Source organism: Leptonychotes weddellii, chromosome 4 (assembly GCF_054177405.1).
Source record: "Leptonychotes weddellii isolate Sample4059 chromosome 4, ASM5417740v2, whole genome shotgun sequence".
Taxonomy (NCBI): domain Eukaryota; kingdom Metazoa; phylum Chordata; class Mammalia; order Carnivora; family Phocidae; genus Leptonychotes; species Leptonychotes weddellii.
The window spans coordinates 89,304,713-89,331,106 of NC_138372.1; the positions used below are offsets into that span (position 1 = coordinate 89,304,713).

The 26,394-nt window shown below is 43.6% G+C and overlaps 1 protein-coding gene and 1 long non-coding RNA gene across 2 annotated transcripts in view; both read right to left on the reverse strand.

Annotated features, from left to right (window-relative positions):
* The window catches only part of LOC115943959 (uncharacterized), a 1,191,882-nt gene that overhangs the window by 582,804 nt on the left and 582,684 nt on the right, over positions 1-26,394 (reverse strand). The gene's annotated exons all lie outside the window — the stretch shown is intronic.
* Positions 17,002-19,074, reverse strand: NHLH2 (nescient helix-loop-helix 2). The gene has a single exon (XM_081817197.1). It carries the CDS (start codon positions 18,982-18,984, stop codon positions 18,577-18,579), a length of 408 nt encoding a protein of 135 aa, XP_081673323.1. The 5' UTR covers positions 18,985-19,074; the 3' UTR covers positions 17,002-18,576.

Genomic DNA, 26,394 nt, shown 5'->3' on the forward strand with positions numbered 1-26,394 from the left:
GATACAATGGCTTGGCTATATTTCCAAACAATACAGGAGGTGGAGAGAGGAAGGAAATATAAATGAAACCAAATTGGCCATGAGGTGGATCACCATGGAGGCTGGGTGATGACAGGCTTTCATTGTTCTACACAGTTTTTTTTGTATGCGTTCTGAATTTTTCATAATAAAAAATGAAAAAATACCTACAAGTTACATTACATAGCAGCATTTACATTTTATAACATGAAAATATTGATCCCAGCAAAGTTGAGTAGTGTGCTATGATTCCAAAGTCCCAGTCTCTGTGCTTCTCAAATGTTTCTAACATGGAATAAATGTAATAGGTACAAACATAAATAAACAAACATAGATACTCTTCTTACAATATACTAATTGTTAAATATTTTGCTACATTTTAGTGTTTTGTATCTAGGTCATGCCTTCTGTACATGTTTCACCTTTCAGAATAGATTCCAGTTTTGTTCTTGAAGTCCACTGGCTACTTAATCATATTTGGGCTAGTTGTTTCATATTTGAACTTTGACATATTATTGAAGCTTTCTATTTTCCTGATGTTTCTAATGACCTTTCTAATTGCTCTAGCATAGCCTCAAGTTTATTTTTCCTCAGATATCAAGTATATGGCTTCTCTTTTACAATCAAAGACATCCATCTTGATACCTTCCAACTTTCTGCTCCAAACTATTTATTTGCTATCAAGGTTAGCTATGCCATTATCTGGACTTTGCTGCCTAGCTCTACTCAATAGGACCTATTCTTTGTTTCATATTATCTTGTTTTTTGGTTTAAACTCTCATTTTTCCTGCAGTATGTATTCAAATAATTCACTAAGAAAGGATATGTGGAAGGCAAGCTTTCTGAGGTCTTGCATGTTGAAAACAGGTTTCATTCTGTCTTTACACTTGATTGATAACTTGGTTGGGTATAAAATTCCAATTTCAAAATCTTTTTTTCCTCAAGTCTTTAAAAGTATTGCTTTATTTTCTTTTGACACAATATATTTCCCTTTGACACAATAAAAATTTTGTTCTTTTATAGGACATCACTTTTATTCCTGAAAACTCTTACACAGAGTTTCTCTGTATCTTTGAAGATCTAACATTTCCCAGTGATGACTTAGGTGTGTGTTTCTGTGTTCATCTTGCTCAGCATTGACAATCTAATAATCACAATGCAATAAAATTTACTGAGTACTTATTATATGTCAAGGATTATTGGAAGTGCTTTATATGAATTATTACACCCAACAGCCCTGTGAGGATTATTTCTCCCACTTTACATATGAGAAAACTGAAGCAAAGAGAGACTATATGACAAGGTCCTTTTAATTCAGTGTTGTATACTTTTGTCTGTGAAAAATTTAATTATATTCTTTATAATTTTCTCCCCTTCATTTCTTTCTTTCTTTCTAGAATTTTTTCTTTCTAGAATTACTGTTTTAGATCTCTTAAAATGACTCTCCATATTATTTATCTTTTCTCTTATATTTTCCATATTTTTGTTCAGTGTCATGGGAGATTTCCTTGTCTTATAACACTTCTATTTATTTTTCCTTTAGAAAATACATTGTTTTACTCCAAAAAATTATGTTGTCTCTGATTTTCCTATGACCACAATACCTTTATTAATATAATCTCTCAAAGATACTCCTCAGGGGTATTTTTAAATTTGTTATTATTTTCTGAATTATCTTTGTTAATTCTAATGTCAGATTTATTTATTTTTGTATTTTTCTTTTATGCTATAGCGGTCCTTCAAATGTCTGGTGGTATTTGGTTTTTTGTACATACTTTTAAATGAGGAAATAAAAAGGTTAACCATGAGCTCTATACATGTGGGTGATATTTGTTGATTGTTGGGCTTTATTTCAGAGTAACATGGTGGGAATTTAATATTTTATGAAATTTGAACTATTTAGCCCCATAAATGTTAAAACGAGAGTTTACCTGGGCTCTTAGCACCCATATGGGGTAGTTCTTTTCTAAAGAAATTGAGAAGAATCCTATTTTTTGCCTAAAAGTAAATGTCTATCTGCTTTTTTCCCATGGGTTAGGAGTGGGGATAGGAATGGCAGACAAGTTCATTTATTCTATATATAAATCTTCAATTACTTTCTCAATTTTCAACCTCACTTCTCACTCCCAACTTTCATTATATCTGCTATTCACAACCTGAAACTCTCAGAATTTGCTGGACACATCCTGTGATGAAGTCCCCTCAGAGCATAGTTTAATTAGGCTAGGGTTCCTCCAGTTCTGCTCATCTGTCAGCATACTTCCACCTTCTACCAAAAATGTGTTGAGATTATTCTTTTGCTGATAACTTGCCTACTGTTTTCTTCATTATTTTGAGGTTGTATCTATATTTATTCTTTTATTATAATTCAACTGAGGCCTTAGAAGAAAGAGGAGATACAATGTGGGATTAGTCTGCTCTCTTGCTCTCTTAAACTGGTTACTCCATGACTCATTCTTTTTTTTTTTTAAGTTTTTATTTTAATTCTCATTAGTTAACATACAGTGTTATATTAGTTTCAGGTGTACAATATAGTGATTCAGTAATTTCATACGTCACCCAGTGCTTGCTTGCTCCATGACTCATTCTGAGATTAAATATACTCAATATCTATACTTTAAATAGTATTTTATTAGTTTTGTTCTTAAACAAGGAGAAAACATATAGGTCAAAATCTCCCTTACTTTAAAAAATTCTAGGGGTACCCCATGGCTCAGTCAGTTGAGCGTCCAACTCTTATTTTGGCTCAGTCATGATCTCAGGGTCCAGGGATCAAGCCCTTTGTTGGGCTCCCCACTGGGCCAGGGAGTCTGCTTCTCTCATTCTTCCTCTGCCCCTCCCCTGCCGCCCAGTGTGCATGCTCTCTCTCTCTCTCTCAAATAAATAAATAAATATTTAAATAAATTCTAGCCCCTCTTCAAGTTTAAATAATCACTATTAAAATAGTAAAAATTATCTCCTACATTTATCAACATGTGAGACTCTCCCAAATGTAGAGCCTGAAATCCCCCATACACTGTATTGTGGAAGGTAAGAGGAGGGTAGACAAGGGGGGTGAGCAGGAAGGTGGGGAGGGCAGGAAGGGGAGCAGTGTTAACTTAATACATCTTTGATCCAAGTAGTGGGAGGGGGAAGTCTTGGCTCCTCAGTCTACCTGGAGGTCAGGGAAGCATCCCAGGACTTAGCCACACTTAGACTTGGGATTGGTTTTTTGTTTGTTTGTTTTTTGGTCAATTTTAAAATCCATTTAGCTTAGCTTATGAACTCCAGTTTGAAGGTATCAATACAGAAAAGATATTGATTTTTTTTCTGGTATGAATCTGTTTGAGAGGTAGATCTATCTACCTCTCTGTTTGAGAGGTCGATCATCTAGAAGATGATTTTTTAAAACAGGTGCATCCAAAAAAAGCAAATGAAAAAAGAAAAAGTTACTTTTAAATGGCTTATTATTATTAAAACTATGCCTACTTTTGTGAACAATACTTCTTTTCCCAACACTCATAAGTTTCAGGTGTATAATATAGTGATTATGTAATAGATTTATTATTATTGTATTATAGAATAAATTTTAAAACTTTATTGAGACTTCATGTTACCTGGGTCATTCTCTAATCCAAGAATTTTCTCATTAAAAATTTGCGCAGCTGCTACCTTGTGCTAGGTCTGTTCCCCTTCATGGTTCTGGAAAATTTATCTATAACAAATCTTTAATTTTCTGGAAATTTTCAGGATGCTAATTTTTTAAAGTTGGGATTTAGAAATATGACTTATGTTCTTTTTGGACATTAGTTTGTTGAATTGTATATAGTCACCTAACTACCACAATCAAGATATAGACTATTTCCATCACCCCAAAAGTTTCCTCATAATTCTTTGTAGTCAGTTTCCACACCCATCCCAAACCCTAGCAACCACTGGTCTTATTTCTGTCTTTATATTTTTGCCTTTTCTAGAAAGTCATATGGATGGACCAATACAGTATGTAACCTGTTTTGTCTGACTTCTTAGCATAATGTTCTTGAGAATCATCTGTGTTAGTGTACGTATGGTTTATTCCTTTTAATTGCTGCATAGTGTCCTATTGTATGGATGTACTGTAATTTGTTTATCCATTCATTGGTTTGTGGACATTTGAGTCCTTTCCACTTTAAGGCTATTATGAATAAAGCTGTTAAAAAACATTCATGTATATGCCTTTGTGTGAACATATGCTTTCATTTCGTTCAAGTAAATACCTAGGAGTAGAATTACTGAGTCTTTTGGTAAGTGGATATTTATAAGAGATAACCAAATTGTTTTCCAAAGTGGCTGTACCATTTTGCATTCCCACTCACAGTGTATAGAAGTTCCAGTTGCTCAACATCCTTACCAGCACTTGGTATTGTAAGTTTTTGGTTTTGTTTTTTAAGTTTTTCTAAGAGTTGTGCAGTGATATCTCATCACAGATTTAATTTTCATTTTCCTATTAATTAATGATATTGAGCATCTCTGCATGTAGAGATGGCTATTTACCATCCTTATCTCTTCTTTGGTGAAGTGGCTGTTTAAATCTTTTGCACAGTTTTTAATTGGGTTTCATGTTAGCTTGTTGAGTTTTGAGAACTCTTTCTATATTCTAAATGCATTCTAAACATCATTCTAAACACCTTACTTCTTTCAACATTCCCTTGAAGAAGGTGCTGTTGTTATACCCATTTTATACATGATAAAACCAAGGTACAGAAAAGTAACTTACCAAAATCTCATGGCTAGTAAACAGTGGTATACTGGGATTTGAAACCAGGTGTTTTTATTTTAGAAGCTCTTGCTCTCAACAGTGGTTTTTCAACTTTCTGTAAGGCGCCAGATAATAACTATTTTAGGTTTTACAGAGCATAAATTCTGTTGCAACTACTTGATCCTGCCCTTGTAGCTCAAGGGCAGTCATAAACCACAAGTAAACAAATGGGTGTGGTTGTGTTCCAATATAATTTTATTTACATACAGTGAAATGTGAATTTCATATAATATTTACATCACGAGTATCACCAATCCTTGATCTAAACCATACTTTACTGCTTTGTTTGAACTACTTACATCTTCCATTCATATGTACCCAAATACCAGTCTTAAGCTCTTCTGCAAAACATTTATCTTCTTGTCTAAAAATGTATACTCCTTTTACAATTACTCATACAGTATATGATGCACAATGGCATATAGGTACTCAGTAAATATCCGTTGAATTGAATTCAGATAACTGAATTGAATTGGCATATGGATGGGATAACACATTTCATTCCTAATCCTCTTTCCAGCTATTTTCTCTTAATAATTACTAGGTACCTTCTCCACTGCTGCTGTCCTCTTATATGTCCTCCATAATAGGGGGTTTATTATATCCTCTTTAATAGTGGATTTAATGATTTCATAAACATTTGTCTTCCTCTCTGTCAAGTTTCCATGTCAAACCCTCATGAACAGTTTGCAAAGCCTTCCATGATGTTCCTCCAGTTCATTATTCAAATATTAATTGAGGGCACATCCTAAGTGCTAATGATTCAGTGGCCAATAAGATTGCCTGCCTGCAAGTAGCTCATAGCCTAAGGGAGGAGTCAGAAAAATTTAAAGAGGCCAGTACAGTGCAGTGACCCCAGTGATATGACAGAGGCTGGTACAAAGGGTTATGGGAGCATTTAGAAGTCTCCTCACTTAGGGGAATCACAGTCTACATAAATAGACCCTTACTAAGAGCCTTGCATTTTGGTATTATAAGCCATAACTTACGGAGGGCAGGGATGAAGGGGATCTTCAAAACCATCTTTGGAGTTACCTATTCATTTTCTGAAACCTCCTCTTTACCCGTTTAATGACTTTCAGATATAAGAGGCCAAAACATCACCTGTCCTCTGATCCCTTTAATTGTATTCAGGAACTTCATATATATTGAAAACTGCTTGTTTTGGCTGCTTCTGGCTGCATCATTTACTCTTACATGGGCCAGAAAGATGAGCAGCAGGTTTGGAGCCCTGGTGAATTTCTACTCAAATATTGATACCTGCTCTGAGGAGAGAGCAGAACTTTAGATGGAATGGTCAGGTCTGCAGTCCAGATCAGCATATTTGCCTCTGGGTCTTCTTGAGACTGGTTTCCTGTAACCTTCCATTGCCTATTAGTCTTTCCCGATTTGGATCTCAGGTTGTGACTTTCTCCTTTTGTGTGTGTGTGTGTGTGTGTGTGTGTAGTTGTTGTTTTGTGTTTTTTTGTTCACACTGATGTCTTGGCCAGGATGCCTTTCTCCTCATGTTTATTGATGGTTGAGAATACTGTTACCTGTGCTTATGCAATTGATACCAGTATTAATGGCCAGTGTGTCTGTTAGTGTTTGTATTGCAGGGGAGGGGAGGGGAGAGTGCCATGAGGAGCAACAAGTTGCTGCACACTGCTGTATTTGGATAGGAAAGGCAGAATGGGGTGGGGCGAGTGTTGGGAGAGAAGGGTTTCCAATCACCGGCTTGTTATAGACACCATCTTGAGATTATTTCCTCTTTTTATAGTCGTGATTATTATGTGAATGTTTTGCATATTGATTGCGCCTTTCTTCCAAGGAACTGGAGACTGTGGCTCCTTTCTGTAAACCCCATTGTGCTTTGATTCCAGAGACCATCTCTTAGGATCACTATCTCTGAGGGGCAAACCTTCAAGAGATACAGGCTGTCCAATAGAAAAGAAACCCTGATAAAAATTCCCTCGTTCTTTGTACTAGAAAATAATTTTAGCATCACACTTCGTCCATCTGGACATCATTAATATTGTCAACCACTCCCTTCAGTAGCCTTTAATGTCTAAATAATTACTCCCTGTGGCCATAATCCGACATGATGTCACTCCCCTCCTGATTTGCATTTCACAGATAACAGACAGCTTGGGAATTACAAGGGGCTTTGTGAGCTGTTCTGAAAGCCTAACACTTACTCCCACCATCACCTCAATCACATCAAGTCCCCTCCTCTAAATCTGTCACTGAACTGCACAACCTTCCCCCAGTCAGTTACCCTTTTCCTTCTGTTACACCATCACTGGTTCTGTCGATACCAAGCTCCTCATCCTGATTGATAACTGGAAACAAAGTTGACTAATCGGGACACTTCAGGGCTTTGCTTAACATGGACATCCTTCGTCCTGTGTGATAACCACTTCCCCCCGCTATGTGAATCACTTTTCCACTTTGGAGTCACCCCTCTCTGCAGACACACAGCCACCTGCCCTGGGTGGGGCTAGAGTCTGGGCCCAGACTGCTGCTCTAGGTCTCCTCATGGGTATCTTCCCGCTCACTCTTTTGTGCCTTTTATGACCCAGACCCGAGCAAGCAGAGCCGCTTCTCATGGAGACAGGTAAGAGCGAAGCCAAGGTGCAGGCTCTGAGGAAACCAAGTTGTTCTCTTCTGGAACATTTACTTTTATTTCTTTAACTCTCTCACCTGTGTTTTTCCCTTTAATTTCTCTTTCTCTTCCCCCACCACTACGTAATGTCCCTTCTCACTGTCTCCTGACCAGCTCTTGGCACCCCTCTGTCCAGGGAGTTACTTTGCTTCTCTGTGTCTAGGTTTGGCCTTTGTCTACACAATACCAAGCATCTGGATATATGGTAAAAACATGCTGTCAAGTACCCAGATGTTTGGGAACATCTGGATATTTTGGCAACCAGCAGCAGCAACAGCTGGATAATGGAATTCATGCTTCCCTTTTCAGTCATCACTTGACATCGGGTGGACAGAGTCTCACCAGCCACCATCCAAGCACAGCCATTATCTGCTAGCAGTTCTTTTTTCATCTCACATGGGGAATTATCTCTGTCAATCATTTTATTGTCAAAGAGAAGGGGAAGGAATTTGTCTCTTCTTGGGCCTGCAGTACATCATCATTGTATGCCTCAGTTCTTCCCTTATTGAAAGAGCTAGTGGGAGCTGACAATTGCTTTAACCTTGCCTACCCCAGAGGCAGGGAGAGAGAATAAGGCATGTGAAACACTGTTTTCTCCACACAAGTCTGAAGAATTTGACAAGAACTTGTTTTGCATTAGAACCACTCTTTCTGGTTTGAGATCTTTTCCGCCCTCCTTCTCTCTTACATTCTTTGTACCACTCTATCTATAGAAGAAAGCAAAATGATGGCAATTTATTATTCCTGTCCACTGCGTTCCACAAAAGGCCCACATTATCCGTTTGTATTTTTCTCAGGTAGCTTAGAATAACATTGCTCTGCCCCACTGGGGCCTTCAGGAGAAGGATGATCTCTAGAGGCTGCCCCAGACAGCAAGGTGTTCGTTGTTATCTCTGGTATTATAGCAGCCTCCAAGTCACTTGCAGACAGTTCATGAAGCCGCAGGACATCACCAGGTAGTATCAGCATGCGCTCTCTCTGGCTGAAGGACAAATCTCAGCAGAAGGGCAGTGGCTGTGCCCACCCAGGTCTACAATCAGGGTGGTGCATCTAGGCCTACACGTGCAAATTGGTGTGGATTAACTAAAGAGTGTGTGTGTGAGCAAGCCGTTATTGTAGACCAAAAGACTAAGGCCATGGATGTGTGGGATGTTTGTTTTTAGTAGACTTGATGGAATAGAGACACGGACCCCAAATCCCTGCAGTCAGAAAATGCATCAATTTAGTGAAGCCAATTCCAGTGTGAGTGGTCGCTGGCGCCGCGGACACGCGGCCTAAGTGGCTGCGGATCTCCAGAGGGTCAGTGAAGAGCCCCGGGGGCGCGGGCCTACCCCGCGGGCCCCAGGGTGGCAGTGTGGTCCCCGCTCCCCACATCCGCTGCTGCGCGGCCATGCGCAGGTAGACGTGCCTAGCGCCGGCGGTCCTCTTCACCGTCCTCCCGCGGCCTGAGCAGGATGCCCGCCTCTCTGTTCTCGCGGCGGCGGCGGCGGCGGCGGGGCTTCTCTCTCCCCCTCCCCCCCTCGTTCCCTCCCTCCAGGCCCCCCTCCTTCCACCTTCTCCCAGAGGAGGTGACAGACGGGCCTGTAATTTGGTTCCATTCGCTCGACTGGAGCAACACCTGCCCCCCTCCCCTGGGACGTGAGGGTCTCATCCCAAACCATACGAGAAGCCAAAGACAAATCCGGGCCCACATGCAAATACGACGACGCCGCGGACTGGGACGTGGTCCTGCAGCACACACCCCGCCGCCATCGCCTGGCTTGCAAACCAACAAAATCAAAACACCTCTTGAAGTCCCAACTGCAAAAAATCACCCAAAACTTTAATTAGGCTTTCAGAGTTTAAAAAAAATTAATAATTAGCTCCTGGAGTAAGTACCATTTCCTCTTGCTCACACCACATGACCAAACAAAGTGTCTGGCATGAGGCAGTATTGATAGCAAAGTCCGGAAATAGAGCTGGGTATCAAGAATCAGGTGGGGAGGGACGCCTGGGTGGCTCAGTCGGTTAAGCGGCTGCCTTCGGCCCAGGTCATGATCCCAGCGTCCTGGGATCGAGTCCCACATCGGGCTCCTTGCTCAGCGGGGAACCTGCTTCTCCCACTCTCTCCCTCTGCTTGTGCTCTCTCTGTCAAATAAATAAAATCTTTAAAAAAAAAAAAAAAAGAATCAGGTGGGGAGACGTCTGCAGGTGTGTGTGTGACTGCCGTAGGGCTGTGGCATCTGTCACACCCAGGACCCGAGGATGCAGTAGGTGTGTGAGTCCTGGGTAGGTTCATGTTCTTTGTGTGAGCCTTTGGTGTTGGCACGCAGCCAACGAGAACACTCGTTTCTTTTTCCATTTATTTAGAATTGTACAAGGAGTCTGTGTACTGACCACAGAGGCTTTCTGAACACTTCCCGAAGCCTAAGTGTTGTCAGGGTCATTCTGCAACAATGACTCATTCTGGACCTTCCCAGGGCTTGGCCTAGTGCAGCTTGATGTTGTCAGCACTCAACTTCCCAGAGCCAGGCTCAGAGCCACACCCCGCATTTGTGCCCTAGTCAGCTGCTCCACTGGGTGATGTTGGTGTCTCTCAGCGTGCGAGGACAAGTCCAGGGGGCCGGGCCAATGTCTGGTCTGGGGCCCAGGCTGCTTAAGAGAAATGTGCTCTTTGAATTCCTGTAGTGTTGTGTGGTATTTTGTTTCCCACAAAAAGAAACTTGTATTTTTTTCCTTTTTCCCTTTTTTCAAAGTATAAGCTTTTGAATTTTACTGCCCTTCAGCTTCACTTCCCATTCAGAGCTTGCTAGCTGTGTGACCTTGGGCACGTTTCTTAACTTCTCTGTGTTTTTTGTGTCTTCATGTGTAATTTAGGAATAATAAGGGCTCCTGAGTCACTGATTGTTGGAGGATTATGTGAGTTAATCATGGAAAGTGCCTGGCCAAGGGTAGGTGCTAAGTTAGTGCAGTTCTTGCTGATACGTCTGCTAGTCACCAGGCTATGACCCAGGGCAGACAGTGTGGGGTCTGTGTGTGGAAGGAGCACAGGACTGTTGTCAAAGTCTTCTAGGTAGCGCTGCTGCTGACAGGGTATGAGACGTGGCTGAGCCACTTAACCACTCAGGATGTTAGTTGGTCATACCCCTGTCCTAGGGGCCTGAAGGACTCACAGAAATAGCATACGTGACAGACTTTGTGAGCTGAGAGGACCATGGTAGGGGCATTCGTTGCTGTTGTTAATAATCCTCAGGCTTCCATAGGTGTTGCCGTCAGGGAGGGAGGGCTGACAGGTCCATACTCCTAATTTTCCAGAATTCTTCCTTCTCCAAGGCAGCTCCTCATCCCAGTTCCCCACCAACAGCTAAGAGAATTACCTGATTTTTTTGTTTTTAAATCTTTGAAATCTGTCTGAGCTGGGCTTTGGCAGTGTGTCTTTTACCCTGGGTTGTAGTTAACCAGCTACTACCTGCGAGCTACCCAAGCATACCCCCACAGCAGCTTTAGACTGCGGAATGGCCTACTGTGCTGAACCGGCCAGTTTCTCAGGCATGTCCTTCCATGACGAGGCAGGGAGAGGGTGGTGACAGGGGCACTCATGTTGTGTGGAGGGAGAGGGGAGAAAGTGCCAGAGTTAAGGAGGACATGGGGTGAATTTTTAAAATAGAGGACCATCAGAAAGACGATCCAACTGGCTAGAGAAAAAAGATAATTGAGGGGCACCTGGGTGGCTCAGCCAGTTAAGCATCCACCTTCGGCTCAGGTCATGATCTTGGGATGCTGGGATTGAGCTCTGTGTGGGGCTCCCTGCTCAGTAGGGAGTCTGCTTCTCCCTCTCCCTCGGCCCTCCCCCCGCAACTCATGCGTGCTCTCTCTCTCTCAAATAAATGGGTGAAATCTTAAAAAGAAAAAAGAAAGAAAGAAAAAGATAATTGGGAAAGGTGGGTTAGGCCAGCTGTAAAATTCCCCTCAAATATGTTGGTGCTCATTGATGATATTCAGGAAATACTGCTAATTTGTTTCACAGTAATAATGGTAATTTAGTCAAGTTAAAAGAAAGAAAAGTCTGTATCTTTTAGAGATACTTACTGATGGATTTATGGGTGAAATGGTGCCATATTCGGAATTTGCTTCAAATAACCCAATGAGGTAGGGGGAGAGTGTGGGTAAGAGTATAAATGAAATATCGGGGTATTAGAACCAGTTTACTATGACCTTCGCTTTTGTAGATGTTCTTAAATTCTCCATTAAGTGGGTTTTTTTTTTTTAATGTAGTTGCTCAGAAAATTTATGCTGATTGATTTTTACTCACCAGGACCCAATCGACTCACACCTGAACCAAGGCAACCTCGCCACATTGCAAACCAGACCTCCGACCTCCAACACAGCTCAACTCCCACTGTTCCAGAAACAGTCCCCAGCCCCTGTTACTTGTATCGACCAGGAGAGGATGCACCAGGTCCTGCTCCACAGAGTCAGCTCTGGAGGGTGTTTCATTTATCTCCTTCCCTTGAGTTGGTCTGACCCTCTGAGCCTTTCAGGCAGACTAACCCCAATGTCCTTTCCCCCCGGTTATCCCATCTTAACCCCAGGAGATCCTGGAGAGGGCCCTTCCCCTCTCCTATAACCACGGATCTTACACCTTTCCCATGATCCCTGATATCCTGTCCCTTTCTCCTGGTGTCTTTCTGAAATGTCAGCAAGGACAGGAGGAACTTCCCTCCTGATCTGGAAATACTTAGCCAAACTGGACAGGAAATTCCAACAATTTCTCTCCTCGTTACCTCAAAAATAAGTTAACTTTTAAAAAGCCATTACAGTAAGTGCTGTTGAGCTCTTAACATACACCAGACATGTGCTAAGTGTTTTACATGAATTAACTCAATTAATCTTCCTAACAATGCTACAGGATAGGGACGACTAATCACCCCCATTTTACAGGTGAAAAAACTGAGGCAGAGAACTCAGGAATTTGTTCAGGGCCAAAGTCAGTTAGTAGAAGAGCTGGGGTTTGAACACAGGCGTGCTCTGTCAGAGTCCGTGCTCCTGACCTCTCTGCGATAGTGCCCGTGACAGCAGCAGTCTCAAGGGGAAACCACGATGAAAAGAGAAAAGGCGTAGGGCAGGCCTCCCACGTGGAGTGGGGTGGGGGCTGCAGACATGTACATAACTTTGAATGTATGCTTTTATGTTTTATTCTCTCACATCCTATTTACTTACCTGTAATGTTTTCTGTCTTACAGGACAGGGATTATTTCTGTCTGACTTTTTGTAGAGCTAGTTATGTGTCATATGCAGGTGAATAGAGTTGATGGAGACCACAGATCATTAACACATTAATAAATTTTTTTTTAAGATTTTATTTATTTATTTGAGAGAGAGAGAATGAGAGAGAGAGAGAGAGAGCACATGAGAGGGGGGAGGGTCAGAGGGAGAAGCAGACTCCCCGCCGAGCAGGGAGCCCGATGCGGGATTCGATCCCGGGACTCCAGGATCATGACCTGAGCCGAAGACAGTTGCTTAACCAACTGAGCCACCCAGGCGCCCACATTAATGAATTATTAATGTATTATTTTTAGTTTCTCCTATACAACTTCCTATGCATGCTATAAATGGAACAGTAATTACAGTAGCTCACAATCATCCAGCTCTTATTGTATTCTTCCTCTTCTGGTAAGCACTCTCCATTATCCTATGGAAACATGGGTTTGAGATAGGTGCATATATCATCCCATCCTACACATCTGAAAATGGCAGCTTAAGGAAGTATAGTAACATATTCAACATCACACACGTGGAATGAATTGGAGCCAGAGTCTAAACCTGGCCCCAGACTCCTGGGTTTCACACACAGGGATAGGAGAAACAAATAAATTCTGGTATAATGATGTTTGTATTTGGAATTCAGAGAACAGAGCAGCTAAGGTTGCCCAAAGAAACTGAGGAAAGTTTTGTAAAGTGTTTACATTTGAGTTGGGTGACAATGGAATAATTGGAATTTTCCGGGCAAAAAATAAGAATGGAGGAAAAGCATTCCAGGCAGAAAGAGAGTAAGTACAAAGGCACAGTTTAGAAAGGATCAGGCATCTCCTGGGAAGAGAGGAAATCTGAATTTGGCAGGAACATTTAACTTCAGGGAGAGTGGCTGAAGATGATGCTAGAGAGTATCCGCAACAAGCTTGTGAAAGATTTCTATGCCTGGAGAAAAACTTGAGCTTTATTTATAAGCAGTGGGAAGTCAAGAAGAGCTTTCAGGCAGGGACTGGCATGCTAACTTTAAAAGATGTTTCTCAGGCCAACGTGAGAATGGACCTAGTGTGCTAAGTAAGGAGTGTGGGTGGGGTAGACAGAAGAGCAGGTGGTGAATAGTAATGTCTCGGACAGTGTCAGCTTAGCTCCAGTCTCCTTCAGGAAGAGTTGGTCCAGGGCTGCCACGAGCCTGCAGTGTCTTCCTACAATATAGAAAGAGGCTCCCCTGCCTCCCAACAGCTTAGTTCCAAGCTCAGGCACGTGCTGAACTTGGCAAGCAGAGGACAGACTCAGCCTTAGCCTCCCTCCGTCCTCTTGGTTGTGGGACCTACTTTCCTTAGGCATGACCTGAACTGAAGCTTCTCCTAAGCACATGGATGGGGAGATGGGGTGCCAGGGCCAAAGGTAAGGTGCATGCTTGGCACAGCCACCCGTTTAGCAAAGGAAAACTGTTGAGTATGACCCCTAAAGCTACGCACTTCATGAAGCCAACAAACATGGCTTCATGACCCTGAGCAAGTTATGTAATTCCTCTAAGCCTCCGTTTGCTCATTTGCTTAGTAGAGACAGTAACAGTTACCCACCTAGTTGGGTTGCTGTGAGAATTAAATGAGATAATAATGCATGCAAAGGCCTTAACTCGGTAAGCACACAATACACACTGAGGGCATGTTAGCTGTTAGTATTCCTACTATCCCAACCATGAGCGAGAGCCCTTCTAGGCCTGGAAAAGGGTATTGGCTATACGTGCACTTGAGTTGGCTGTCCTCTGCCCCTTATCCCCTGCTTCCCCCAAACCTCAGTAGGAGGAAGACTGGCATCCAGAGACAGATGGCAGTGATGGGAACTGGATACGTCACAGCATTCCAGAGGTTGGCTCTGTCTACTTCATCATAGCAGACAACGTGGTCATAGGGCAGGGCCACTGGAGGAAGCCCCAAGAGAAGGTTTCATACGGGAAGCAGGCTTTCTCTCCTCCTCCATCCAGCCCCATTTCTTTCCATAGGTACCCCCTGTCCTCAGTCTGCTCTTCCTTTCCTAACCCAGCCCACTACCCATACTCTCAGTGGCTCGCGCTCCCGTTGCCCTCTCCCTGCAAGGGAAGGGTTTTTTGCTCAAGACTTTTGCCCCTTTTCTCTGGATGTCTCTGTGCACTGGCAGAAGTGAAGTAGCCATCCTGGCATAGAAATACTCAGCACAAGTGGCCTTGTTGGCTGGGCCAGGTGGGGCTAGGTTTTCTTGGGAGTGGCGATGCACTGGCCAGTTGTGGGCAGCTGGGACAGAGGGCATAAGGTCAGAGGAGCAGCCGAAGGAACTGTGGTCCCTAGTCTGCGTAGGGAGAGAGCAAGCTGGGGGTGAAGGATGAGGCCGCTGCCAGTGGGGGGTGGCGAGAGATCGGCTGCGGCTGGTTTTGGTGGCATGAGCACAGGACATGGTTAAGGATGGGAGAAGGCAGGCCCCCGCAAGTAGCAGCAGCCTTGGCAGCTGCCAGTGAGGCAGATCCAGAGGCCTTCCCTCACAGCCCTCAGATCATACCCTTAGCAGCACCCTCCAGTGCCAGTGTCTCTTTCTTTACCCTGCTTTGTTTTTCTTCATAGCACTGAGCAAAACTTGAAATTAAATACTGTTTATGTATTTGTTGTCAGTGTACTGCTCCTCTCCAGGCTTTGTCTCATCTGTTGCTCTATTTTCAGCATCTAGTAGAACAATGCCCGGCGCGCAGTAGGGCCTCAATAAATATTTGCAGTATGTAAGATTGAAGGCTCACCGTCATTATTCAGAGAAGAGTCATTACTGCCTTGCCTGTGGCTGAACAGCACTGAGCCCGTGTTACACGCCAGGGATGAGTCAGTTTCCCTCTGGTCTAGCAGAGTGCCACGGTGCCCCCTTTCTCTTGAGAGGGTGCTACACAGCCTTGGATCTGAAATGACATTGCAGAGATCCTCTCCTGGGACCACAGGACCCACGTAGCTGCGAAGAGATGTTGTACTTTGCCCCTTGTCCTTGTCCGCCTCAGGTCAACACCAAGGGTGAGGGCCGTAGTCTGGTGGGTGAGTTAAAACATCCTTCGTAGATGTCACTGGGAGGTCTGTGTAGGTCAGTTGGAAATTGCGCTCATAAACCAGGAAGAGGGAGGCCCTCAAAGTTTTTAGAAGTTCGAAGTTGACTCCATTTCTTTGGCATAGGAGCAGGGCCAATTTTTCTGTAGTGTAGTAGTAAAGTGCTGTCAGGAGTGGGACCATTCCTAAAGGTGGGAAGACCTCAATCCAAACAGTCCATCCAAAGACAGCATGTGTGGAGGCTGGATTAACCATCCACTGCTGCGGTAGCCAGGACTCCAGATACAAAGCCAAAGAAGGCACCATTCCTTTTCATGCCCTAGGAAGAGCATTCCTACGAAGCACCTACCTCCATGTGAAGAAGAGAATGAAGTCTCACTAGGTATCTGTGAACCTGACTGCAAAATACATGGGTGAAAAGTGAAAAATGCTCATAATCCCAGATGATTCACAGACATAAAACCAAGTATCCATGTAATTACACTTTTTACTTGGCAACCAGAGATTTGGTGTGATGTCGACTCATAGTTCATAATATCTTATACGTGTGTGTATATGTATGTGTATATTTTGTACGTGTGTATGAAGTTTTAAAGTTATTCGTGTGTTCTGCTTATAGAGAGACAATTTCACATTTTTACAGGTTTTAGTAGATGACATTCTTAATATCCCAAGGTTGGTCCAGGACTTAATTTTTTTTTTTTGTTTGCAGGTGTCATGTCTTAAATCTATGTCCTAATTAGATGTTTGAGTGCTGCAGTATACACCTTGTTCTTAACAAGTGCCATGAGGACTGAGTGTCATCATCTTGGGGTCTTCTTACTGCCAGTAAATAGCCATGTGATTTAGTATAGGGCATTTAACCTTCCTGTGCCTCAGTTTCCTAACTCAAATTTGAAGAGGTTGAGTTAATTACGAAGTTTCTTTTTAGGGCAAAGGAATCCATGATTCAAGTAATATTTTTATATATACACTGTAATTTACTTCTCATTCAGAGGAACGTGATCTATGTCACCATCATATGTGGAACATCTATATAGACTGGTCAGGATCCAAGTTCAGGAAAAGCATCAAGTTTCTCAGTACACAAATATGTTAAGATTTGGCGGGGGGGTTGTGGGTTTTTTTTAACTATTTCCTTTTTGAGGAGTGTCCATTAATATATTTTGTGCTCAACAAGTAGGTTTATTATTTTTAGACAGTATGCTTTAAATAAAGGAGAGGACTTTATTTGATACCTTTATTTATATGCAAAACAGCGCACCATTCATGAGATATGAAAAACTTGTCAGATAGAAACCAGATTATATCTATTTTCACTACAAAATATTGCATTATATAAAGCAACAGAGACACAAAAAAACCCTGAAAAAGACTAAAATCTTTGGATAGCAGATGCGGTTTTTTTTTTTTTCCCTTGTCTCTAAAATACACTCCTTGTTTTAAGAGTTTCACAGCTGAGAACATGAAACATTTTCAGGTTATAGACTTTTCTTTTTGGTTGTCACAGAGGAAAGTAGTTTTGAATTTTTTTTTTAGGAAAATAACTTAATTTCCTAAAATCATCCCACGCACAAACAGCACACACACACACACAAAGAAGCTAGTCTCCTTATAAACAGTTTGTAAAGTACTTTTCAGACATAACTACAGATAAGAATAACAACACTTACTTTTTTTAAAAAACTATAATAGTGAAGTGCTAGTGTTGCTGATCTCACAACAAAAGAACCTTTCAAGAACAAACATCTTAATATATAAAATATGTTTAGAAACAGGGAGAAGTGGGAAATTTGTTATACAAGTGCAATGTAATTAGAGCAAAAAGAAAGACCACAGTATAATCTCAACAAACACGTAAAAAGTTAGACATAATTATTCCACAGGAAAAAGTGTAAACACTTGACTATAAATAAATTGGCACAGAGTATCCAAAGTAAAATTGTCACCACTCTGAAAAATAAATGTCTTGAAAAAAATACTCTACTCCTTCTAACATAAATAAAAATAGGTTGTTTTTTTCTAACTGCACCTATGGGTCCACATGTTTAAGGTCACAAATAGATGTTTTTTGGATATATAAAGGGGGCACTTCGCCTGAAAAAGCAATCAGATATTAAAATTTCCATTTAATTATGGATTCTCTTGTCTACATCAGTGTCATACCTTGGGGTTAAAATCTCACCCAGCTCAAACCTTCCCACAGTGTGTCTATTCTCAATGTATCTTTTGAGCTTACCAATATTGAGGGTTTGTCTGTTTTATTTGGATTCTAATACAATCTTCCTTTCCACAGCAGAACGGAAACTTTCCTGTTCCACCTTTCTGTGCCTTAAATCTCGACACTGGAGGAGAGTCTTTCCCAAACCCTCCAAATGTTAGGTGATTTGTCAATTAGAAAAATCCCAGATAGTCTAAAGTTAGGAGTCTTTACTCTGAGCTTCTGCCCTCATTCTTTCAAAACATGAACATCTGTGGGAGATAAATGTAGGAGAACTCAAAGTCTCCAGTGAGCTAAAGCAACTACCCTTAAAGGGATCCTAACACACGGAGGGGAGGCCTGGAGGCGGTGCGTCTCGGGTGCCTCCAGGAGGCACGCCTGGCCTGGAAAATGCCCCCTGCAAACCCCAGGCTCGCCAGACAACCCCACCTTCCCGAGTTGGAAACCCCTCGTCTCCTTGCTGACCGGAGAGAACGCAAACGCGTGACGAGCTTCCTCCCGCGTCCAGGCCTCTCCCGGCGGCCGTCCCGCTGGGCCACCGCCTCGTCCGCCAGCCCCACGGCGGCCGCCCGGGTCGGTGGCGCTGCCCCGGCTTCCGGACCGGCGGCCTCCCGCCGCGCCCCAGGCCCTACACGTCCAGGACGTGGTTGAGATAGGAGATGTAGCAGATGGCCAGACGCAGGATCTCGATCTTGGAGAGCTTCTTGTCCGGGGGCAGCGTGGGCAGCAGTTTGCGGAGCTCGGCGAAGGCCAGGTTGAAGGCCTCCACGCGGATGCGCTCGCGGGTGGCGTGAGCCGAGCGGTACTTGGCCGTGGCGCGCCGGCGGCGGCGCTTCTCCTCGCGGCTCAGCTGCTGCGGGTGCGGGTAGAGCGCGGCCCGGCTGCCGCCCTTGCCGTCGCCCTCGGCCTCCTCCACCGGCTCCAGGTCCGACACGCTGCCCAGCACCTTGGCGTCCGCGCCGCCCAACGACTCCGGGTCCGAGTGCGCCGAACTGGGGTGGTCCGAGTCGGCGGCTTGGTCCGGACTCAGCATCATTTTGGAGGCTGAGGGGGAGCCAGAAAATCAATCAATTAAAGGAAGCAGGGTTTTCTTTGGGTCCGAGGGAGAGCAGGCGAGAGCCTACCAAGTCGGCCCTCGGCGCGTCCCGGGTCCCCTCCCCACCCTAGGCGGGCGCGCTCGGCGGAGCTGGCCCCGCGGGGAAGGGAGAGCGCCGAGAGGGGCAGGCCCGAGGGCCCGAGCCCCGCGCCTCCCCACGGGGCCGGGGCCAGCGAGGTCCCGGCTGGGCCCCGGCCTCATCCCGGACCGGACTCCTCGGCCTGCGAGAGGCCGAGAGCGGCCTGCGGGCCAGGCCCCCCGGGGAGAGGGCAGGCCCAGGAAGCTGCGACCGCGTTCTGTGCCTGCTCCGGCCAAATACCGACTCTGCAAGGCAGTCTGCCTCACTTCCCGTTCCCTGACAAACGAATGATTCTGAACGGCGAGCACTTCTGGGGTTTACGCGGGCCGGGCAGACGCCGAGGGCGCTCCTGCCCCGAGGGCCTTAGACCCAGCAGCCGGAGGCAGCGGCGCCTGTGGCCCTCACGCTAGTCTGGGGCGTGCGGGGCGGCCGTGGCTGCGGAGGGCGCCCCGCGCTGGAGATGAGCCCGGGTCCTGAGCGCGGACGGCGGACAGGCGGCCCGGAGCGGGAGGCTTCTCCGAAAAAACAATGACTGAAAACGCGAAGGCTCCTTTCTACAGAAAATTGACCCTTATGCCCTCGCGGCTCCCCAAAGCACCATCTGTCACGCAGACAGCCACACACATCGGGGACTTAGGGACACGGCGACGCGGGGATGAGACAATGCGCCCGGCAGTCGGCTGACCACCTCATGGGAAAATGCTGGCGGCCCGGTCGCGGCGGGAGGAGAGGCTGGGAGAGAAGGGAAGACCGGGGACGGGAGGAGACTGCCCGAGCGTCCTCTCCGCCCGCAAAGTCCCGTGCTGAGGGGCCCGGAGCCGAGAGCCCGCGGCGGTCCCGGGGCGGCCTGGCCAAGGCCGAGCCGGTCTGTGCCCAGGTCTCCTGTAACGACGCCCTCCTGGAAGACCGCCTCGCCGGGCTCCTCTCCGGGCCTGTAGCTCCGACCCCGACCAAGCGCCTGCGGCGGGGCGGGGGGGCGCCCACAACCGCGGGGTTTGGGGGTATTCGGCCTCCAAGAAAAGGGCCAGCAGTAGGGCCCCGCACCTGCGGGTGCAGCGCGCACCGACCGCAGGCGCCGGGGGAGCACCAGGCCGCGGGCCGCGTGAGTGCAGCCGGAGAGACGCTCGCCGCGGGAGAAATCCGCGGCGGCGACGTGTAGGAGGGCTTGCTTCTAGAGAAACAAAAGCCAGGGATGTGTGATCCGCTCCTAGCACTGCACTTGCCTAGGAGCGAATTTGTCTCCAAGCTGGCTTTCATGGCGCTGCAAGGAAAGCAGGTCCTCTAAAGCAAAATAAAAACAAATGCTCCAAGTGAACTACATGTGACTCCTTACGGGCTTTTCGCAGATACATTTATAAAGTAGAACAACTTCCATCTATACATTCGGCTTGAAAGGGCATAAATAAATTGGCGAGTAATGGAAAAGCACAATAAGCAACAACATAGTTGTAGTTCGGCTAAAAAGTTCCTGGGTTGCCCTCAAAGCATGTTAAATTCTCCTCCAGATACCCTTTTAAAATATTCATAAATAGCATGTCGTGCATACATTTTATTTATTTAACAATTAGCTGAAGCACATCCATAAATGCAATATGAATAATCTAACTTAGTTCCAGGGTGGAAAAAAATTATTTAAAGAAGCCTTACCTTGTAAAAGCCTTTTCGATAATCTTTTCTCCAATCTTTTAGAGTTACAAATTCCAAAGAATTGAGGGGAGCAACTCCGAAATATATTAAAAGCAGCAAATATTTATTACATTCGAATATGAAAAAGCAGCTGTCATCTCGCCAGTGTCCACAGCGAGGGACGATAATGTCTCAGGATGTGGACGATACAAATGATTGTTCACTTAGTTGATAGACCAAAAACGCCTTTTCCTTTTAATTGTTCTCAAACATTTCGGGAAATTCGTTGTTGATTTTTTTAAGTGAGGTGTTGAAAAGTCTCGTGCCTTTTTTCCTCTTCTAGGTCTCTATAAATAACAAAAGAGATGCAGAGATAAACACAATCACATCAAAGGCCTGATTCCTCCACTTTCTAATAGCGGAAGAATCAATAAGAAAGATGGTTAAGATAAGATCCCGCTCCTGTAGGACTCCTTTCCTTCCCTTAATACGGTTGAGCAGAAACTGGGAAGTGCAAGGCAGAGATGCGATCTTCCTCAGAAGTGATTTTTTTTTTTTTTTTTTGAGATAAGGCTTTGTTCAGCTGATGTCTCCCCAGTTCCCAGGAACACAATACTGTAACTCGGGGCTAAGCTTGCCTCTTCCTCTTTCCTCATTTACTTGTAGTTTGTATAAACAGACACCTATTTGCAGTTTCAAAGTCTTTCAAGGCTTGCTTACATCTCCCACCCCACCCCCTCCTTTCTTTACCTTACAGCAATATATATATAGTCTGGCTTGGAGACGCTTGGAGAAGGTTGGTGGAAAGTGAACGTCTCCCGGAGTAACAGTGACAGGGAAGCGGAGAAAGACGGGAGAGGGTGGGAGAGCCAGAGCAAAGAGGCAGAGATGCGTGTGTGGCTTCTTGGCTCTCCTGGTACCAATTGATTCAGCCTGGAGATGGTGGAAGAGATAAAGGCTTAAGAAGGGGGATGGAATTTTTTTTCCCTAAATTGATATTTAATGGGAGATCCTATTGGACAGAAACCTGGACATGAGTCACTTAATTGGACTTGACATCTGTCACAGTGTGGGAGTTTTCACAGCCCAAATATTTTAGCAGATCAGATTCCCACTGAATCTGTGCCATAAAATATAACAGTTGAAAGCAGTCCATGATAGAAACCTTAGCCTCTAAACAGAGTCTCTAGCCATTACCAGACTATTTCTCTTTTTCAGGTTATTGATGCAGTATTTAAGTGCAAATAAACACATATTGACTATGGAAAAATTGCTCTCACATATTAGAAAAACAGTATCTTCCCTTAATGTTAAGGAAAATATTTGTGTCCAGAACATGAAAATATAGACTATATATGGTAGGTACTACAGTAAATATATTCAGATATGCAACAGCTAACATTTATTAGTGATCATTTATTTTAGTGATCATTTACATTTTAAAAGATACTTGAACAGGACTTGATTGAACATACTCATATTTTTAAAATATATCTTGCCACTGGATTAATTTTCCAATATATGATTTAAAAAAATAAAAACAAAACCCTCTTCAATAGATTAAGTCATTGGTGGAGGTGGGAAGAGAATCCAGGTATTGTAATTTCAGAGAGCACTCTACCACAAGACCATCCTACTTTTCTAAATATGTTTGTTTTTCTCTTTGCTCATTCATTCATTCAAGTTAAAATATGGCAAATTACATGTGTTGATTATTGTACTTCATTTTTGCATATTTTACCATGTGAATATCTAGCTATGAGGCAGTGCACTGGGCCAGGATGGAAACCCACACAAATCACCAGTGTATTGCAGCACATGATGCCTTTGCCTTACACGACCCCATGGCCCTGAATTTATATGCCTTCTAACAAAAGGGAAAATCTAGTCCAATTACTTTACCACTTTATAGAGATACTGTTAGTTTCCACCAACTACATATTATTTGCAATCATTTTAGCTTTTTTGATTGTGTAAGCTTAAAAGAAATAAGAATATTATAGCCTATTCCCCACCTTACTAATTCCTGGGGGAATATTTGTAGACAGAGGGGTCCTCAGTTTTCTTTCTTTTTCAGTTTTGCTCTAAAAACAAGTTTTATCATCAGGGGAGAGGATTGATCAGCCTACCCCTGGGAGTGACCCTCGTGGCTACCACCAGTCCTGTTTGCCTCTGCACACATTTTTCAGCTTAGGGGAGATGCCTGGCCTGGAATGGGGCAGGGGTGGGGAAGAGTAGGAAGTGTCTCCAAGGAAAATGGGCACTGACACTTTCCAGCCTTGCCTCTGCCCAGCCCCAGCACAGAAGTACATTTTAGATATCCCCAGGACACTTACGTGGAGGCAGAAGCCAGCCCCATTTAGGTGGCAGTGGAAACAGGTGAGTGGGTGAACTCCCCAAGGTGGTGAAGATGCAGGGAAAAGGAGATTTCCCCAGTCTGGCTTAGAGCAGCAACACTAAGCATTCACACATAGCCGGAAGTGTGCACACAGATGTGCACCCACAGATAACTGTACTTTCCACCCACCCACCCCCACTCAGGTAAGCTAGCTGGCTCCATTAGACTGCTACACATTCAGATTGACAGGGTGAAAAACCTGGTGCGTCTAATCCCCAGAGCGCCTGGGACAATTGCTACAGTGGGAAGCCACTGGTAACTCTGGTTACCCTGGTGTTGGGGGAACAAGGGACAGGGGGAAGGTACCAGGGCAGGTCAGATTCTGCCAAGGTGTGTGTGGATCCAGACACGTTCTTCTTTACATTCAGGCTTACTGACTCCACACTGACGGACTGCGTGTACATACATTAATACGTGAGTAAGCCCTTGTAAACAGGTACACACTCAGACTCATATATAGCCATGGCTGGACGCACGGTCATGGTCACAAACATGGTTTCACACTCACATGTGTATTCTGTCTTCCAGGAAAGCCTCCCCATCCCCCGCAGCCACCTTCGCCTTTTCTAAGACCTCCCCGGCACAGATGGTCCCTCCTTCCGTGCTTCATAAGCACTTTTTTTCCTATCCCCGTTAGAGATTACGCATGGTATATGGTGATTCTCTATTTCCATACCTGTGTTTCCCACTAGGCTGTGATGCTTCCAGGGCAGGTCCCCCAACGCGGATGTCTGAGTTTGACATATTGTAAGTACTCGGTCCGTTTATGGTGAATGACTCCCTGTGTACAGAGGCAGCCAGGATGTTTGTAACGCAGAAACACGTCTACTGAAAGACTCCCATGGTTTCAGTTGTACCAGTTTCCTCTCCATAAAAGTGAGGATAATGATCTTGCCCTACTCACTTCACAGGCTGGTTATGAGACTCACTGTACGTGAAAGTATCTTATAAACTACCAAGCATCATACAAATGAAGATATTAGGGAGTATTAGGAGTAATATTGTAATATTAAACCAATCGGGAGGTGGCAAGCAGTGATTTAAAAAGCCATACTGGGGAGCCTGGGTGACTCAGTCAGTGAAGCGTCCAAATCTTGGTTTCTGCTGGGGTCATGATCTCAGGGTTGTGGGATGAAGGCCCATGTTGGGGTCCCTGCTCATCGTGGAGTTTGCTTGAGATTCTCTCCCTCTCCCTCCCTTCTCTCTGCCCACCCTCAAATAAATAAATAAATAAAATCTAAAAAAAAAAAAATAGGCCAGACTTCCTGGATCTATCATAAGTTAGCTATGTGAACTTAAGGGAGTTACGTTACTTTTCTGGACCTCAGTTTTCCATCTGTAAAATGGGAATAAGAAAAGTATGCTATATGTTGCTATGTTGTATCATCTTTTTTCCAAAGATAAACAAAGATAATCTGTGTAGAGTACTTAAATGAATGCCCAGAACTCATACTCAATCAGTGTTGACTATTGTTAATAATATTACTGTTATTCAAAATACATATATACTGTGAACCAGAAATGTAAAATAAAATTACATGAAATATAAACATATCAGTATACTCACCCCAATTGTGTGTGTGTGTGTGTGTGTGTGTGTGTGTGTATTTGGCAACTAACCTGCAGTGAGCACTTTCCATATGGCAGACATAGGTCTAGGGACTTTACACATATTAACTCATTTTATCTTTACCACAAAGCGATGAGACAGGTACTGCTGTTGTCCTGATTATGCATAAAGGGAAGCTGGGCCACAGAAGATGATCTATTCAAGGTTATATAGCTAATAAATTATGGAGCCAAGATTTAGACTCAGGTTGTCTAAATTCAGAAACTGCCACCATGGAGCACTACTGCTTCTGTGGTCCAGTGTCTTACACAGATATACTCAGGCAGAGGAATCAGTCACCAAATGAAATGCATATTCCAAGGGAGAAACATACATACACACAAAATATACAGAAACTACCACATTTTGTATTCAGAGGTATGGTCACTGAGCAAACAGTTTTAAATACTTAATGTTCATCTAGCATTGTGCCAGGTGCTATTGGACTACAAAGGCTTTATAATTATTTAATTCCACTAGCTGTTTCCAATCTATTTTCTTAAATTTTGCACCCCATCAGTAAAAATTTTGATAGTACACATCCAGTATATGTATATTTATTATCAACAAACTTTATACATGGACTACCTACAAGCATATTCTATAATTGTAAAGCGTAAACAAAAAGACATTTTTAAAGAATGCTAAACATAAAATTAATAATCTTTGTTAAAATTTTTTATTTATTGTTATTATTATTAAATACAAAAGCCTGTTAACAGCACAAGATAATATATAGTTTTTGGAAGCAATAAGCTTCATTTTATTATAATCATTGCTTAACCCTTTGTGATAATGTGATCTGATGGTCTGGTTTTTAAGCTTAATTTACTTAGAATCTGGATTTTATGGCTACTATAGCAGAAAGAGATGTAATACAAAATTTCAAAGATCCAAATAGTAGTTCATCATTGATTATTAACTAAATTATGATTCTAATTTTTTCTCTCTTATCTACCAAATATGCCAAAGTTTTGATGAAATTTGGCTAGCAAATTTCCTTCTAGTGGGAATTCTTCATTCTTTTAACAAATGAGTTCAACGGGGCGCCTGGGTGGCTCAGTGGTTAAGCGTCTGCCTTCGGCTCAGGTCATGATTCCAGGTCCTGGGATCGAGCCCCGCATCGGGCTCCCCGCTCGGCGGGGAGCCTGCTTCTCCCTCTCCCACTCCCCCTGCTTGTGTTCCCTCTCTCGCTGTGTCTCTCTCTGTCAAATAAATAAATAAAATCTTTTAAAAAAAAATGAGTTCAAAAGCCCTGAAACTCATTATTTAGAAAATTTTTTTAACAGTTTAGATTTTTCTAAGTATTTTAAGCGTTCACATGTAAGAGATTTTGATATATGGGCACATTTCCATTACTTTGGGCAGCAAAAATCACATAACAATAGAAAATTTTCCAAATCTCTATATTTTTAATTTATTTTTAAGAGAGAGAGTGGGGGGAGGAGGGGCAGAGGGAGGAGGAGAGAGAATCTTTTTTCTTTACTTGCTTGTTTATTTTATTTTTTTAAATTTTATTTTGTTATGTTAATCACCATACATTACATCATTAGTTTTTGATGTAATGTTCCATGATTCATTGTTTGCGTATAACACCCAGTGCTCCATTCAATACGTGCCCTCTTTAATACCCATCAT

Coding starts and splice junctions, on each gene's coding strand:
- NHLH2 (XM_081817197.1), bottom strand. CDS start 18,984: ATGATGCTGAGTCCGGACCAAGCCGCCGACTCGGACCACCCCAGTTCG.